At 44.5% G+C, this 18,106-nt stretch overlaps 1 protein-coding gene across 4 annotated transcripts in view; it reads right to left on the bottom strand.

Moving 5' to 3' along the window:
• The window catches only part of VMP1 (vacuole membrane protein 1), a 58,615-nt gene that overhangs the window by 39,881 nt on the left and 628 nt on the right, over nt 1-18,106 (bottom strand). The window contains exons 1-6 of one of the 4 annotated variants that reach the window (XM_027660174.1): nt 17,705-17,822; nt 15,102-15,221; nt 10,862-10,963; nt 8,358-8,493; nt 6,032-6,122; nt 5,186-5,296 (exon numbers count right to left, since the gene is read on the bottom strand). In XM_027660174.1, the coding sequence (XP_027515975.1) occupies nt 5,186-5,296; nt 6,032-6,122; nt 8,358-8,493; nt 10,862-10,937 (414 nt within the window). In that variant the 5' untranslated portion in view covers nt 10,938-10,963; nt 15,102-15,221; nt 17,705-17,822. Of the gene's footprint in view, nt 1-5,185; nt 5,297-6,031; nt 6,123-8,357; nt 8,494-10,861; nt 10,964-11,318; nt 11,519-15,101; nt 15,222-17,098; nt 17,201-17,704; nt 17,823-18,106 lie in introns of those variants that run through there. The other 3 variants (XM_027660175.1, XM_027660173.1, XM_027660176.1) reach the window with 3 other exon arrangements.

The following is an 18,106-nucleotide window of genomic DNA, read 5'->3' as shown; positions in this document are numbered from 1 at the left end:
TCTCCCAGACTGAGCTGCACCACTCACAAGGGCTATTTTTGCAAAGCCTGACCTAAACCAGCAGTGCATCTGCAGGTATCTCTGGGTGTCTGACACATCCACGGGAGCACTGAGAGGGACCAAGACTCTACATCAACATTTTTCTCCTTGAAAATGCCACTTTTCAGCTCAGATTTTTAAAGTGCAAGCAAGCCACCAGAAGGTTTAAGAGATACCCAAGTCACACAACTAATCCAGCAGCAGTGAGTGTCCAGTTTAGTTCCCCAGACCCCTCCAGTCCAGCAGGGCATTATTAATACCAGTGCTGCAGTTCCAAGCCCAGGTGAGCTGCAAGTAGGAGTTTCTGTCAAGATAGCCAGCAAAAGTGTGGGGTTTTTTTAAACTTATATCTTGATTCAAGTATTCCAGGATATTTCAGTTCATTGTAGAAATCTTAGGACAGCTGGAGGAAGGAAAGGCACAAAGGAAACAACTGACAGATTAAGAGTCACAAACAACCCCCACACAAACAGGCTCCATTTCAACTTATTTTGGACTTCATTTCTGTCTTTCTGCACCCTCCATGTATTTTTCTCTCCACTGCCTGAGCAGTTCAATAGCAGTAATCTGAGCACAGATATTAGACCAAACCACTTATTTCCTTTGTTTTAGGCTTGCAAGCTGCCATGTGAATTGGAGAGCAGGAAGGACTGGGAATGAACACCTCACTTCACACAAAGAATTCAGGGCTGGGAAGGGGGAGCAGAGCTGCACCTCCCACCTGGCTGAGGTAGCTCAGCTTTTGTTTCTCACTTTTTCCTTTACACAGAGAACCCTTTGGTTTTTCTGGGTTACAGCAGTTTGGAATAGTCCACATGGAAAGAGCAAAACCTCTCCTGAAGCTGATAATCTCTATGAAAATACTCCTGTATTAAAGTCACAAGTAAATAGAGGAAAAAAATGAGAGGAATTTCTGTGGATTTCCAAATTATTCTGTCCACTTCATAGAAGTGGAGCAAACCCTGCTTTGTGAGCTTTTCTTTTTAGAAAGACTTAAGTAATTTTATCATGAGTCTCCTTACGAGCTCAGCTCCTGGAACCAGAGAACTGAAAGGAACTAAGTTTGATTTGAAAAACTTTTTAAGTAGTCCTGGCAGGAAACAGTTTATTTGTGTGGGTTTGTTTTTCTTATAATTATTTACACCAAAACAATTTTTTTTCCCCCCAGGATAATGGACTCATTATTGCACAAGTGTCTGGAGTTTAAATCTTCAAATTCTAACCTAAACCAGTTTGGGCAGGGCCAAAACACGACTCGTTTCAGCTGCAAATGACACTTTTGAGGCCAGAATGTGACTCCTCAAGGCCAAACCCGGAACAGATTCAGAAGGAAAGTGAGACACCGAGGCCTGAGGCCCAGCTAAACCCAGCTCTGTAAGGCCAGTGCCTTTCTGACTCATTTCTCCTTCAGGGCACATTTCTGTTCTGAAACCTTTGCTGTGCTCTCTCCCACCCCAGTTAGAAGTAGTGGCTTTTAGTGACAAAGCCTCGTGTTCCAGCTGTGGAGGCCTCGGCACAGGAACCATTCCCGTTGTCCCTCCCATTTCCTGTTTGCTCCCCCACGGCCCTGCCACGGCACAAACCCCTGCAGCATTGCCCCACTTGGCTCCAGAGCAGCAGCAGAGATCCACATTTAAGGACCAAAAACACAAACAATCCAAGAGCCAGAGCTCGCTCTGCGCTCTTGACCGGTGAGGAATTCGCTTCCATTCATCCCGGACTGGAACATCCACACACAGAGGGGATGTGACTGAGCGACAACCGCTCGTTCTGAGCTCGTTTTGCCTCGGCCACATCTTTCACAATCCACTTCCCAGAGCTGAAGTGAAACCAAAGCACAGGCAGAGCACTGAGAAGGGATGACCATGGCCCATGATCCCAGCCCAGCACTCCACCTCCTGTCCCTGCTCCGGAGCCCCCGGCACTGCCACCTCATTCCATCATCAGTGCCACCTCATCCCATCATCATCCACCTCTCTGAGATGTACAAACACCAGAAATTCCTGACCAGTTCCCCTCAGTCATCCTCTGCTGGTGATGAGGTGATTCATGCAGCTCATATTTTCATATACCACTAAAAGAAGAGAAAACATCTCAAGACTGAGGAAAGAGCTGTGCGTGCACTGCTAAAAACAGTATTTAGAGTCATCAATCATAATAGTTTTATTTCCTACAGAACCACATCATGATCACTATTTTTAAGGGCTGTTTTTAAAGAATTGTGAAAAACCTTTAATGGACTTGAGGAAAAGAAGCCAGCAGACTTGTTTTGAAAGTGTCAGAGTGAGAAGGATTCTTGGAAGAGTGGCCTGCTTCCCTGATCTGCTCCGTGCCAGCCCTCAGCTCGGTGCCAAGTGCAGCACGAGGACTGCTTCCCAAAAAGCCATGTCAAATCCTACATTTAGTGCTGGCTGCAACTAAGGGAGCAGCATTAAACTAGGAACCAGCAGTGCAGACAACGTTCAGGCTCTTTGTAACATACAGAAAGTTCCTGAATCGCAGAAGCAGCAGGAAAAAGCCTGTTATCAAACACACAGAACTGAGCTGTCCCTCTCACAGAGATGTTTGGAGAAAAGACTGGTGAGCAGAAAAAAAAAAAACCACAAATCAGATGTGAACCAAAATGAATCTGGGGCAGTAACACCCCTCCCACACTGAGGCTGCTTCAAACTGTAAATTCTACATTAAGCAAAGTGCTTCCAAGTGCTCTTTCCTCAGCTGAGCCTGGGATCTCTCCTGGCAGTGGAGCACATGTGGCTCCAGGGAGCAGCTGGTGAGAGATGCTCTGAAGAATCCAGACAAATGAAGGTTTTCAACACTGGAAAAACAGCTAAGCAGGCCAGGGAAAGCAAACATGAGAGTCATTCATATGCTGCAGCTCTTGCATAACCACTCCTGTGACCTGCCCAGGCTGGGCTGGGGACGAGTTTGATATGGAAATCCCAGATACAGTAACTGGAGGGGTGTATTGAATCCAGATGCACCTGTGGGACGGCTGGAGGAGCCCGAACAGGTGCCCACATGCCATCAATTCCTAAATGTGCCCTTCATGGCACAAGACAAGGCTGCAAGACTCCACACGAGCTCAGCAGCACATGGGTGGGCCCAAGGGCATTGTTCTCCCAGCATGTAATTGCATTCCCAACAATCTCCCTGTACATCCAGCTTTAAAATGAGCAATTAATTAAAGGCAATTTGAAAACACTTACTGACTCTGTTCTCTACTGCCAGCAAATCCAGGCACTAGAACAGGGGTGGGTTTGCTGTTTTGTAACTTCTCACTTTGAGTTAGTAGAAGTTTTAGCATAATGAAGGAATGTAATTAAATTATATGGAACATGAAAAACAGAGAGACAATAATGCAAAAGTTAATGTAGTGAGTTCCACACTTAACCTGCCATCTCTCTCCTTTCAGAGGGAACTGCTGTATAAACAACAAAGCAAAACAGCTCAGAATTCCTCTCTTTGAAAGCTCCTAATTGCTTTGTTTCTAGAAGGGTTAAATCCAGAATATCACCCTGAAATACTTTTTCCCCTGGAAGTTGCAGCAGCAGCCTCATGTTAGTACCTCGTGTTCCCTCTCCCACAGCTCCGAGCGAGGAGATATCGAGCAGTGTATCGGGAGGAGACAACATATCCCAGGTACACAGAGCTGCAGTGACAGGAATATTCCGAGTTCAGGCACTGAACACGGTTTTTAAGGCCCTGGATTCCCGTTCTTACACCCCCTCTGCCATCTAGTGGCAACAACCTCCTGGGTTGCACCGAGGTGCAAACCCCGCGGTGCTGACAGGCCTCCAGTGCCCAGAGAGCTTAAATACACCAGGATTCCTCCCGCAGTGTCACACGTTAAATGTCGATGGTACATTTTTAGCACGTTTTATTCTATAAACACCTTGTAATTATTCAGTGCGAGCTGTTCTGTCTGTTTCCCTCCCCCTCCTCACAAAGCTACGTGAAACATTTGCTCTTGTATTCCAAAGAAATACCTTCCCTGACAATAGTAAACTCAGTTTCTCTCCCAGTAATCTTTGGAAGGCTGTTCACCTCCTAAACACCTCCCATAAATTCGACTGATAAGACAACAGAGAAGTTATATTTTCTACATATTTCTGTATAAGTTACTTCAATGTCAGCTCAGGTCACAGCCTAAACACATCCACGAGGCTCACTCACACCCCCCACAGGATAATGGAAGTGATATATTATGGAATTTAATTTTCCCAAATGGGAGTAATTTAGAATTATTTAAACACGTGGATTTTCAAACACAGGTCCTTTCCCTGTGCTTTCTGCCCCCACAGTCTTTAGGACAGAAGCTACACCAAGACTGAGTCTGAGGCTCCTGCAGATGCCATCCCATATTCCAGGCACTGCCCTGCTGTGGGGAAAAGCAGGAGTTTCTTGTTTCTTGTAGTGTTTTCTGTGTTATTGTTAATGATTAAAGCAGCTCTGAAAGTAAACATCTGTAATTGTTCCAAATACAAGATGACATTTGCTGCATAAACTGGTTTTAATTATTTTGTGGCCATGAATCTTTTTCTTAAATCCAGGACAGTGGTTTCATAAACCAGGAACTAATCCAATGGCCAAAAGCAAAACACACCCAAACATTTCCCTGACTTTCTTAGCTGAGCTGAGATAAACAACATCATACAAATTTTCAGAAGTTACTTTATCTTCAGAGAAAAACATTTTTCTTCCCATTATTTTCAAAGCAAAATTAACACAGACCAAACTTTAAACCAGCTGCTTGTTTCAGTGGTTTCAGTTAGAAAAATGATCATTTAAATAGGCTGAAAAATTTCAAATGGAAAAACACACTAGAAAACACTTCATTTAAATCAGGGAATTAAAAGGCCAGAGCTTGCAGATTTTGACTCAGTGTTTCAAAGTGAGGATTAAACAGCAGGTTAATATCTCCAGATCAATAACCACAGAGGTTAAAAACTACAAAACCAGGTGATACAGTACAGAACATGACCAGCATTCACTAGAGCCCAGAGACATTACACTGAGTGCTTATTTTCCTTTAGAAGTACTTCACGTTCAGGACTTACAGAATATTTATTTATTCACGTGTTTTAAAATATATAATCATTAAAATACTCAATTCAGAAAGAACACAGTGTGGAAATATCCTTACCAAATAGAGCAGAAAGGTGTGGAGACCTGTTCCAAGGCCAACAGAGGACAGAATGCCCAGTCCTACCCAGTAGGCACACCAGAAGAACTTCTTCTCCATATACCTCACATACTGAAAAAGGAGTCATAAAAGAGAAAAAAAAGCCAATTATAATATCTCCAAGGGAGAAAATCAAACCTACAAACTAACACAGACATTATCTGGGTGATAAAAGCTGAAATGGAAGCCTAGATACTTCTTTTTGTAATTTGTTCCAAATCTGACCCTCAAAGAGCAATGGGGAGGGGAAAGGTGCAGACACCACCATCACCTTATGCTTGAGCAATGTCTTACACTTCCAGTGATGCAAAAGTCTGTGTGTTCACCAAAGCTCAAAAAAGATTTTAAACAACCATTTGAAATTAATGGGGGTATGAAAAGCATCACAGAACCAGATCTGAACCATGAAGCCATTTTATACCTCTGTATATGCCTATCCTAACTGGTCAGGAGACCCTTCCATAGGAACAGAAGAAACAATTTCTTGGGAACCGCCAAGTTCTACCATGACTCAGTTTAACGTCATCCCTCAAGAGCTCCCACCACTCGTTCCCAGCAGATGTGAAGGAGTGCTCAGCATCTGAGGTGTCCTTACTCAGAGCAGACAAGAGGTGGAACACCCACAGATCCAACAGAACAGACCAAATGATGCAGCTCATCCTCCCTGAGCCACAACTCATCCACAGTCACGACACGGGAGACAAACCCTCAGCAAGCAGTTCAAAAGACAAATCATAATTCCACCAAGATCCCATTCAGGGAGAAGGAGCATTAGTCACCCAGGAAAGCAACTTGGAAGTCTCCTACCTGCTGATGAGCTCCCTCGATGTAATAGGTGGCTGTGAGCGTGGCCAGTGCCAGTAAAACACACACCAAGATGCTCCGCCGGTGCCACAATCTTAAAGACAAATTGGCAATTAGGGTTTGTCATCCTGACCATGCACTTCAAAGCAACTCAGCTGTCCCTGGAGACTGGCTCTGCCTGGGTGCAGTCAGCAGGGATGATGGCAATGAGAAGTTTGTCATCATGAAAGCATAAACCCCCCCGGAAAATATCTGGGGAGCCTTTTACTCTTTGGGGGGGAAATCTCCGCTTGGCCCTGGAGCGAGATCAAAGTTCAGCCGCGCATAGTTTGGTGTTTTTAAAGAAAGAAAAACAAAGTAACTGTCTGCAGACAAACACAATGTGAAAACAATTCAGCCTCTGCAGCCAAGAGTCAGGCACAGGCCCTGAGCAATGGCAAAGCAGGCCCTGGGCAAGGAGGGGCTGGGGAGATTCCCAAGGGCAATTCCCAGCTGTGCTGGGGGCACAACCCCAGGGACAGAGGAACACCCCTTTACATTAGTTTGGTTCCCCTGCTCTATTGAAATTATTATCTCTTAGCAGCTCCAAGTTTAATAAATACGTTTAGTTAATTATGAAGTTACTGCAGTAAAGGGAGAATATATTTTCCAATGTAATTTGCTACCAAATCACTTTTGAGCCTCTTTGGTTCTACTGGGGTTTTTTTTCCTGCTTGATATTTATGTGGTCACACACAGAAGATTAGCAAATACATTGATTATTTTCTATTATATTGTCACTAATGATATATAAAAAAGCAAGAGCCAGCATCACTTAACATTCCCAGACTGTAACAGCAAACTGTGAACATAACTTATCTAATCAGACAGGGAGAGACAGAAATAAGAGACAACACAGGAAAACAGTCACAAATGTTTCATATTAAGCAAACTGAAAAAAGTACTCAAATTATTTTAAAATTAGTGCTGCTTGCATTAGTATGACAATTGGATTTTCAAGTGATTGCCATTTAAGTCACAATTTATGCAATGGAACACAGGAGATCATTAAGAGTCAATCTGAGGTCTCAACTTAATAGCTTATAATAGTCAGGGTTATTTTCTGTAAAGATAACACCACTGTGCTGCTCAGCAGAGGAGGCAAGTGCTGCCTGTAACAGAATCTGATGTCTAGGAAGCCAAATAAGATTTGAGGTCTTAAAATAAATCCTCAAATGTTATTTCTGCTGGGTTTAAATAAAAGCTTGGGGGTTGTCAGAAATGGCTGATGTCAGATCCAATAAAACAGTTCTCAGAGACAACTCATGGTAGCTGAAAGAATGCACAGAGGGAAATAAGGAGATTTTCTGGGGGGTGTAAAAGGGGATTAAGACTGCACTACATAAACCTGGGCTTTTTCATACAAATAATTTTGAAAGAAAATGGAAAGCAGAAGTTTCTCTGGGTGAATCTGATGTATGAGCACCTCAAACCCAGCCCAGAGGTTTGAGCACAACCTTCAGCACCCCCCAGAGCTCGCTGTGCAGAGGAGCAGCCCCACAGCTGGAATCACCCAAGGGTCCTGATCAGATCCTGCCTTCTCACTGGGAAAATGTTTGTAAACTCAACCCCAAACACAGCAGAGCTCAGTCACCAGCACAGGCACTGCGTGGCTGCTGCTCCTGGCATCGTCCTTGTGTTTTGGCACCTAAACCCCCGAGCCTCGTGCACTAAGAACCAGCTCTGCATTTCAGCACTAGCAGGGAAGGGTAGGACTGCTCCTCACAGATTCTCTCACTGGAATAAAAGCCAATTTTATCCAGTGTGAAAATAACACTCGGGGAAAGTGCTTCAATAAATCATTTCCTGCCGGGAAAGGACCCGCGGAGAAGCAAAGTCCTCTTTGCAGCACCATAAACATCAGAGCAAGTTCCACCTAAGCCTGACCCCTTCCCTGGCTGAGCTCTTTGGAGATCATTCAGTGACACCAACACCTACATTAATAGGTCAGTATTTAACACTGCAGCCACAAGTACAGGAACTCTTGCCTCAAGGATCCCTAAACACTGTCCCACTCCTTCAAATGGGAATATTCAAGTTTGCAGTTTTCTCCCATGGACACCTCACTGCATTTATGTAACTTGGGCACAAGGTCTGAGTGCACAGCTACAAGTGTGGTGTGTTCCAAAGCCACCTTTAAGGGACAAAAATACACATGTTTTCTGAAAAAAAAAAAGGAAAATTTTCAAGCTGTGAATCATGAGGGAAAGTGAGATGTCAGAATGACCTACTGAATCAGAGCATGGGTTTCCCCAGAACGCTTAGTAGAAGTTAAAGAAATGATCTTTACTTTATGGTCCATTCCTTCAAGTTTATTAGAGTTTCCAGGCAAAAATACTGCAAGGTAACAAGCGGTTGTTTCCACAGAACAATGTTCAGCCTCTCCTCCCGCTCCCTTCGCTTCCGTTCACTCAACACAGAGGAATCTGCAAGGGGAAAAAAGACAAAAAGAAATAAAAATAAATTAAAAATAAATAATCAGTAAAAGCACAGGTTTGCAGTTCAGGTTCTACCCCACCCAAAAATATATTGATTTTTTTTTAAATTTGTTAGGAAGTTAATGTGAGCTCTCAGCCATCTTTTCTACTCTCACAAAGCATTTGCTCCGAGTGCCTTGGGAATGTCCAGCACAGGGAATAAGGTGGTCTGTTCCTCCGTGTAGGTGACAATGATTCAAAAATCTAACTTAGCTCAGGGTGCCAAAAAGGTCTGGCATCTCCAGGAGCCTTTCCTGCACTAGGAGTTAAAACCAGCAGGTCAAATGTGACTTTAGCACCGCAGAGAACACGTTTCACCCTGAACTTTTGAGAGGGTTCTCTTCCAAGGGAGTTATTCCGGAGTTCTCCGACGGAGCTGGATTGAATTACACGGCTCTGCATCCACTGCAGCCTCCCTGTAACTGGATAACAGCACCTGCCTCCCAGGCAGGACCCTCAGGGAAGCCTGGGCACACTCTTCAGCTTCTCCCAAGGTGCTCCCATGGAAAGAACCTGATTTTATATATATATTTATATATATATATTCCTTGGACTGACACTACACATGCAGCTGGTTTTACTGATTTGGTTGTAACAGAGCTCAACACAGCTCTGCCACACAAGTACAGGAGAAAGGTTCTTCTAATAAAAGTGTTATTTTGTGCTTAAAACAAGCTGAATAAACTTCGAAACCTCAGCTATTTCTCTGATCAGAATGGTTTGTTCAAAGGTCGTCAGGCTAAAAAGCAGTAATAATTCTTCAACTTTTAAAGAAAAGGAATTCTGAGAGGAGAGGAAAAAATACCACTGAACAATGGAAAAAATACACAAAAGTAACTCTTGTATCCAAACAGACATCAAACTTGTTTAAGGACCCCTTACTACACAGTCAAAACACGTGTTCTGTTTTGCACTGTAATATTCACACATTTTAAGACTTGGAAAAAGCTGTTGCATTTAAAATATTAATCTAACCTGAATCCTCAGCACATTGTAAGCCCAGATGTATCATTTCAGTCTTATCCCAGGAACTGGAACATGCTGCCTTATCAGGTATTTGCACAGGAATTGCACACCTTGTTAGTCACACAGCCCATTCCAGTTTGTGTTCCTCAAAAAAATCAGCTGCTTTAGGTGAACTAACAGAAATCCTACAATGGCAAATCCTGGATAACACCCACATTCCCTCAGAGTTACAGAATGATCTAAGCCTTTAAGTAAAAAAGGCTTTGATTTGTTCCTTGCACACACACACAATATTTAAATTCTGCTGCATTCCTTGCCTCATGAATTTCAATTCTCTGCTTTTTCGCTCAGTGCGTGCAATAAAAACGCTCCAACCTTGTTTTTTACGACCTTGTTTTTGGTAAAGGTCATAAAAGACAATGGGGTAAGACTGCACACAACTTGAGAAATCACTTGATTACAAAACTTAATTAACATGGAACTGGCACATCCGAAGGATGACAGGAAACAAACCGAGATGATTATAATTTCCATGCTCTCCTACCCAGCACGGATCACTCAGTGACACAAAGCTCTTCAATAAAACGTCTTTGGGTTATTTTTTCATGAGTTCCAAACATTAACCCCAGGCCACTCTAGGCACACCAGCAGGAAAAACAAGAGGCAAGGCAGGAGGTGAAGCAGTTAAAACTGGTTTGTTGGTCATTCATCATGGAAACCCAATAAATTACAGTGAAGCTGAATTTCAACAGAAGGGCTAGAAATTGGGAGAGTAATAACTGGATTTCTCCCAGAGTAAAGCAGATTTTTATGACCAAGTCCTGACTTTTCAGTGCCAAAGGGTGGGGCTGTACAAAGCCTGACTTCTGCCAACAGAGTTTAAGTTTTTAGCTCAGCCCTGGTGCAGCCCCTGTTGGTACCCAAGGCAGCTTTACAGGGCTGAAATGTGGCTGAACTACAGGACAACAACTCTGGGAGGAGGAAAGAGCATCAGAGAAATGGGGATGGGAATATAAGTGGCAAAATGGAAGCATAAAACCATTCCACGGCTTTACAATGCATAAATCCTGCAGACTTGAGGCTTAGAGATGACTGAGGCTCCCAAGATTGATTCAGGCCTTGAGGCCCTTCACATTATGGGGGAATGAAGTCTCTGAATCACAGAATCCCAGACTGGTTTGGACTGGGAGGGACCTCAAAGCCCATCTCATTCCAACCTCCTCGTGCCACTCACAAGATCAGGTTGCTCAGGGCCCCAGCAAAGTGCAGCCACACCGATTCCTTTTCAATGTTATGTTCATTTTAGACCCCCAAGAGCCCAGCTGAGCACCCCAGGTGAGCCCCCACCTACCTGTGAAGTTGCCATTGTGCTGCTCTTTGCTCATTGCTGTGCGTCTCTGGTCACAGTCTGTGCCATTCTCTGCCATCTCATAGATCACTCACGGCTGGGGATCTAAGGCAGGGGGAAAGCAAAGAGCACAGTGGCTGCTTTTGGTTAGGAAGGCTCCATGAACTCCACAGTCAAAGGATCCAGCAGTTCTCCCAACCCAAATCCCACCTACCCTGCATTACACCACCGAACAGGAGAACGTGATTCAATTCCCACGATGACAGAGATTCAAACATTCCCACCTACGGAATTCTAAATTTTTCACTCAAATGACAAAACTCCCTCACTTGTAACAACCCCACAAAAGCTCCTTAACAATCCCTTCCATGACCCAACCCACTGTTTGGGCTCCAGGAGCAGCAGAGCTTCCCACAGACGTCACTCCAGTCCTCGGAGAGGTGCTTCAGATGGTTCTCACCCTGGCACTGAGCTTCAGGTGTTCAAGGAGAGCTCAAAAACCTCCCAGCCTGAAAGCTTAACCCTCAGCTGGTAACTAAGATACAGAGCTGCAGCTCCTCTTCTGCACAGTCTGATCTCTGTAAACCAGAAAAGGCAGACTCTTCAGAGGACAAGAGCTGTGTGAGGGGAGGCCCTTGTGAAAATGTCCATTCTCTCTGCTGGTTCAGCCCTAAAACCCCAGCAGAACAGCTGTGGTTTCCCTTATCCAGGAGAGTAAATAGTGCAAGAACTAAAAGCCAGCACAAACCAGAATGTTGCAAGAACTTCTTTTTTTTTTTTTTCTCCTCAAAAAAATAAACCAACCCACCTCAGACCTGAAGTGCTGACAATTCTTATGCAATCAAACACACAGAGAGTGGCCAGTCGGACTCCTTGCTTTAAAAACCCTCTCTTGAATCTTAAAACAGGGTCTGGAATTCTATTTTGGAAAAGAGGGTCCCCCAAAGCTAAAGCATCTTATCTGCACTGCATTTCTCCCTGTAAGCAAACGTGATTTACAGTTTTTGATATGCTGCTTTTGTTGGAAAGAAAAGTAGTGCAACATTAAAATGACAGGTTATATAAAACTGTCCAGTGGAGGAAATTAAACTTCTACAGAAGAAATACTTCCCCTTTGATTTATGCTGGGCTCAAGGGCCAAGCAGCAACTCAGGTTTGGTAAACAGGAGTGAGATCACCCCCTTGATTCAGACTGCAATAATTTTTGTCACATTTTAAAATAAAATGTTTGAAGATTTCAGACACTGCATTTAATATTTCCAGGGTTTCACAAGTCAGTTTTAGACAGATGTTCTTCCAAACAGGTACAGGCCTTGTGCATTACTTGTAGTACACACAGAATTGCTAGATAGAATGTGATTATTAAAGGGGTTTTAGTTAAAAGTCAGCAGTCAAAAGCATCAGAGTCCCAAGGAGTCCTTCCTCCAACACCTCCTCCTGACATGAAACGTGCAGAAACAGAGCTCTGCCTAATTAAATCAGCCAGCAGAAACTCATCTCAGGCATGTTAGTTTTTATTCACTGCAACTGGAGCCCCAGAATACCCAAACCACCGAGAAAATTAATAAAACAGTTATAAAAAAAAGCAATAAAACACAGTAATAAAAAAGCCTGCTCGTGAAAAACGCCAAGGGCTCCACAGTCAGCCAAGGACAAGAGGAATGACCTGCTGCAGTGGGAGCTCCACAGCATCACTGCAATCACCTGCAACCCAGGGATTGCTCCCAACTGACTGTCAAATTCCAGGGAAAGGTGATCCTCTCCCTCTGCTCAGGTCACTTCAGGGCAGCCTGGCACTCTGCAAGTCAGGGGAGTTACCCCAGCACTCAGCTGAGGATGGCAATACAAGGATCAAATGTTCAGCCATCCCCTCATTCCATCAGGACACGAGTCCCTGGAGATGGGGGAGTGTTTTATTTCTACTGACTGCACTTAGTTGTGCTTATCTTTGCTACATATTTAAATATCCATTTAAGAAAATATGCAATATAAACTTATATATACACATTGTGCATCACACACATTTGCACACACAAAGCTCTGACTGCAGAGGGGAATACTGGAATTGGACCCCCACAGATACAAACCCTGATATCCACAGGAAGGAAAAGCCATCCAGAGATGTGCACACAGCCACACACACACACAAAAAAAAGAGTGTTCTGGTTTAGGGAACTTCAGTCACGTTTTGTTGACTTAAATATAGCAAACACTAAAAAAAAAAAAAAAAAGGCAACAAAAATTTCAGTGGGAGCCACAGGTTCCTCATTTTGAAATCCATCTTTTTTTTTCTGGGTGCAAATCCAGCCTTCAAAATTCAAGTCTCGTTTGGTTTGGTCTCTGCTCTCAGCTTCATCACATTCCAGGGAAGTTCACAGATTGGAATGCAAACTGCTCTCCACGCCTGATGCTAAAAGCCAGGCTGTGCACAACACAAATCCCACTGAAATCCATGGAATTCCTCCATCCCTGGGGGTCTCAGGTGTTGTTCCAGAGGTGTGACAGCTTTCAGGAGCTCCACTCCCAGAGCCACTTCTCCCCTGCCTGCCTGGCAGGGCACTAATCCAGGATTAGCTTTGCATAACACCCCCTCAAGCACACAAGTCAACATTTACAGTAAAGCAGAGGAATAATCCCCTTCCACACTTGTGCAGGGGGAATACTTGGGAAGGAGGCCTCGAGGTTCACCCACCCTGCAGAGAAGTTCTAAAAATTCCTGTTTAAAAATCCAGCTGACTTGGGAGAATTGGACTCCTATCACGTGGCAACTCAGAGAGCAAACCTTTCCTGGTTTTAGGAATCACTCCCTGGTTTACCCAGGTCTAATTATACTTAAATCATCTTAGCACAAGGAGCTGGAGGAGGCACATCCAGCAAGCTCAGGGCTCCTGATCTGCTGTGCTGATTGATGCCTGTTGGAGTCACTAGTCCTGCACTAATTCCTCCCCACAGGGATTAACTGGAGTGGGAGTCTGCCCCAAAATGGAGTCACTCTTCATTAACTGAGCCCATATTCCCAAGTCTACACCCAATCCATGAAAGCTCACCACAGGAAATTAAATTCCAGCTGCTAAACAGAACTTCACTTGCTGACTGAAAAAAAGACAAGAGTCCATCCCTAAAAATAAGTTTGCCAACTGCATGGAGTAGTTACCAGCAAACACAAAAATAAACTATTTAAAAGAGAGAGAAAAACAACTGTGACCAGTTTTTGTATCAGGGTGGCTTAGATCATTTGTTAGAGCTGTGCTCACACAAGAACTGCTTTGTAGGGCTGCACAAAGAGCCCACAATACAGCACTCAGCTCCAGTGAAACCCAAACCAGGAAGTATAAAAAAGACAATTATTGCCAGTCAGAAATGGGAATGGGTCAACAAGAAGGGTTTATGGTAACTGTGACTGGCACTTCTCAGCATAAGTGAGACAAAGCAAGACAAGGTCTCAGAGCAGGAGAACACAACAAAATTGGGCACTGCAGTATCTGCTCTCTGCAACCAGAGAAAGGGACAAAAGTCTCTTCTCTGAAGCTCTGGGGAGGCTGAGGCAGCACCCAAGTGTTGGGTCCACTTATGCAAAAAGGAACAGTTTTAGATGAGGCATTTGGGTGTTTGCACTCTCGCTTGGAGGAGCAGAATGTGGCCTCTTGCTCTGCACTAAGGATTTTGGAGGACTCTTCTCCAACGTGCTGGAACAACAAGGAGGCTGTTTTAATGATCCCACTGCTTTCCCAGACATTGTTTGAATCACTCATTCTTTTTTGCTAAAGAGGTCCTGGAGCCCTGACTCTCATCTCCATCACAGTCACTGGTCTCACAGGTGGGACAAGCAGAGCTACAGCTTGGAGCATTTTGCTGATGTTTGGTCCCAGCCACCTCAACAACACCCATCCCAGTCTCGTGCCATTCCTTGCATTTTAAGCCAAATGCTCCAATCCTGCTGCTTCTTTCTCCTCACCTTTTCTGATAACCCTTCCTTCTTCCTTCTCTACATCACCATTCTTCAGTTACACAAGAACAAAAGATTAAAGCCCAGCCTTTGCAGGCGGGTGAGGAGCTGCACTAAACTACAGTGGTAACCTGTGCCAGGGTTTTGTTTCAGCCATCAAATGCTCTACAGAGCCACCATGCAAACGGGAATAAATTCAGTTTGCAGAGCACCTTCCCTCCAAAGTCAAAGGCTGCCTGGCACATGAGCACGTTTAGGTAAAGGATGGGATCAGTTCTGAAGTGAAACATTACCTACCCTTCAGCTCTGTCCCTGTCCAGTCCTTCCCCAGGATCCAGAGGCAGTGGAACAGCCACCTCCGTGCTCAGCTCTGCGGCTCTCGAGCCCGAAGAGGCTCCTCTTCCAGCCCTCCTGTCCCTGCAGAGCAAGATAACACTTGTCCATCATGTGACACAACTGACACAGCCCCTCTCTTGGAGGTTAATAACTTTCCTAAAGGCAGCAGGAAATAAAAAAAAGTAACTGCTTGATTTTTTTTCCCCCAGTCCTTTAACACCTCTGGGAAGCATTCAATTAAAATAAATTAGGGCACATCTCGGTCCAAATCCCCACAGATTTAGCTATAATGGGTTATTTTGATAGGAGTGCATTTATTCCCATACTCAAAATGTTTTTCTAACTAAAATAGTTTAATCCCTCAAAGGAAAAGTAATTCAGTTAAAGACCACAGGTTTCCATTTTGTGGGTTATGCCTCTGTACACCAGACCTATTTTCCAATTCCTACCCAAATACCAGTTCAAAAGAATCCTCTTACGATTTAGAATTAAAATTTCCATTTTTTCTTCCCCAAAAAAAGACTTTGGGACACATTTTAGGAAGGACTCATTTAATATTGTTGTAATCTCAGTTTCAGGGATGCTACGGAATTTCTTTTGAGGTTACTGAAAGTTCTGTCCCTGCCACTAAGGCCACATATATTAAACTGTCCTGAAAGACGGTAGGAAATTAAAAATACACATTGTTTGGGTTTTTGTGGGGATCTCACTGTGCCCCAGCACCCCTTTCACCAAACCGATGGCTTGGAAAGACTGGGATGGGCAGAGAGAAAGGCTTTGGAGAGAGAGGCCACAAAGCACTGGAAGACAGGCTGTAACTTAATATTCAGGTGACCAAACACAGTATAATTCACATCCTTAATTCCAGAGGGCTGTTCAGGCATCCATGCCCAGACACTGCCCAGGTGTTTGTCTTGGCCCTCAGATGCATCCTGAGTTCTGGAGGTGAAGTCAAGCTCTCTCCTGTCATCCTCCCTGTGCTTCCAGGGACACAGGGGGAATAAAGGTTCCAGGAATTGTCAACACACACCCTGCACAAAACAGTTTGACTAGGAAAGAACCAAGAGTTAAAACATAAACCCAGCCCTAAGAATCACCACCTGACTCTTCCAGCCAGTGCAGATTTGGCAGGAACTTTGCCTTCATCCTCTTTTGAAAGTGCTGGGAGACAGTTCCCTCCCAAGTGGCTGCCTGAACCTGCCCAGCCATTATGTCCAGAGTGCTGCTCCTGGAAGGGGGAGCACAGCACGGATGAAAGGGGATGAACAGAAGCACTTGACAAAGCCCACAGAACACAGTGCCTGAAATGAGCTCCTGAGACAACAAATCCTGCTTTTCACGGACATCAACAGCCTCTAAGTGGAACCAGTTGAGATTTCACACACTCCACTTGCCCTGGTGAGGACACACTGCCCAGACAAGGCTCACAGAGGCTGATTCTGAGCCCTGTGAGAGAGGGGAACATTCTTTTAATCAGTTTAAATACAATGAACAACTGCCTGCCTCACTAATAACATCCTGCTGTCTCCTGGGGTCCTCTGGTGAGGGCAGCACCAAACCCAGCAAGGTGTGGGGGTTCCAGTGCTGTATTTCACCCTGGAACAGGGACATGAAAAGCTCAGTGTTGGAACAGCTTCAAGGCTGTGCCCTTTGTCCTCAGGGGATGGCAAAGTCCACCCAGCTCACACTTCTCCACAGGGAACAGCAGTTAAAGTTCCAACCTCCAGGTTCCCATCACTATACATCAGGAGCTGCAGGTTTTTTGCTTTAAACCCACAGTTTTTTTAAAGAAATACAAGATTTCCAAACACTCACTGATTAAACAGATCATTCTGAGCAGAGGGGTAGTCAGAAACATTCATGACATTCAGAAGATATTCAAAGATCACAGGAAAAAAGGCTTGAAGGTGGAAACAATGCAAACATTCAAGTAAGAGACTTGTTCCCAGTGTACTCACCTTCCTCATTGCTACCACCCACTTGAAAAGCACTGAGTCTCCTCCTCCCATTCCCCACAGCAATTACAAACACCCCTGATTTCAGCTGCTCAGTAGGACACGGAGCAAAGCTCAAATTACTCAGCAGAGCTCACCTCCTATTGCACAACTGGAGACGTGGGTTTCCAAACCCTCAGTGGAAAACACGGGATGAAGCCATTACAACTGTCACTTACCCAGGAAGGAATAAGGAAAGGGCTCTTCCATAGTGCAGAAAGAATGGATTGAAAGCAAGAGGACTGGCATAAGGAAGCCTGTTTCAATGAGCTAATGAAAGCATTAAGAGCTGATACAGGTTATCATGAGGTAGGATGCTACAAAGCATAAGAGCCCCCAGTGAGGGGAGGAACCGAGCAAAATTAACCTTCAAAGAGCAGAATTCCTAATAGCAACACCCCCAAATCGACCTGTCTGTTGGGTGAAACAATCTTAGAATTCCTGGCAGCAGAACAGCACCCAAATCCACTGCCCAAACACAACACAGGTGCTCCAAGGCATGAAAGAGTAACATCACACTTTCTCCACCTCAACCCACATTCTCACCATTAACTAAACCAGGATACCCACTTGTTGGTAAGCACAGACCAGAGGAAACAAGGACAGCAGAGAGCCCAGAAGAAATGTGGTATGGATAACCAGGGGATAACCTGGATTCACAGCACTTTGTAGACAAACAGCTGCTATCAAACACTTATCACCCCTTCCCTCGGGTCACCTGCGTGACTTGCCAAATATCCAGGAGGCACAACTGGAAAAAAACTGGGAATCTTGTTGCTTTATTATCTCCTGTAAACACCAGAGGACATTGGGCAGAGAACAGAAAACCAGACAAACGCAGCAAAGGGGCTTAACCTCAGTCAGGAGAAAAGAAACATGAAGAATCTCCACGGATTTGGGCCTCACCGCCCCAAAAACCACGAGCACAGCAGTTAGTTACAACACAGTAATTCCTGCTGGGGAGGCAGGGGG

Source organism: Corapipo altera, unplaced genomic scaffold, assembly GCF_003945725.1.
Source record: "Corapipo altera isolate COAL_440 unplaced genomic scaffold, ASM394572v1 271, whole genome shotgun sequence".
NCBI classification, from domain to species: domain Eukaryota; kingdom Metazoa; phylum Chordata; class Aves; order Passeriformes; family Pipridae; genus Corapipo; species Corapipo altera.
The sequence above is the reverse complement of the archived record's forward strand: the minus strand, read 5'-3'. Positions and strand labels throughout refer to the sequence as shown.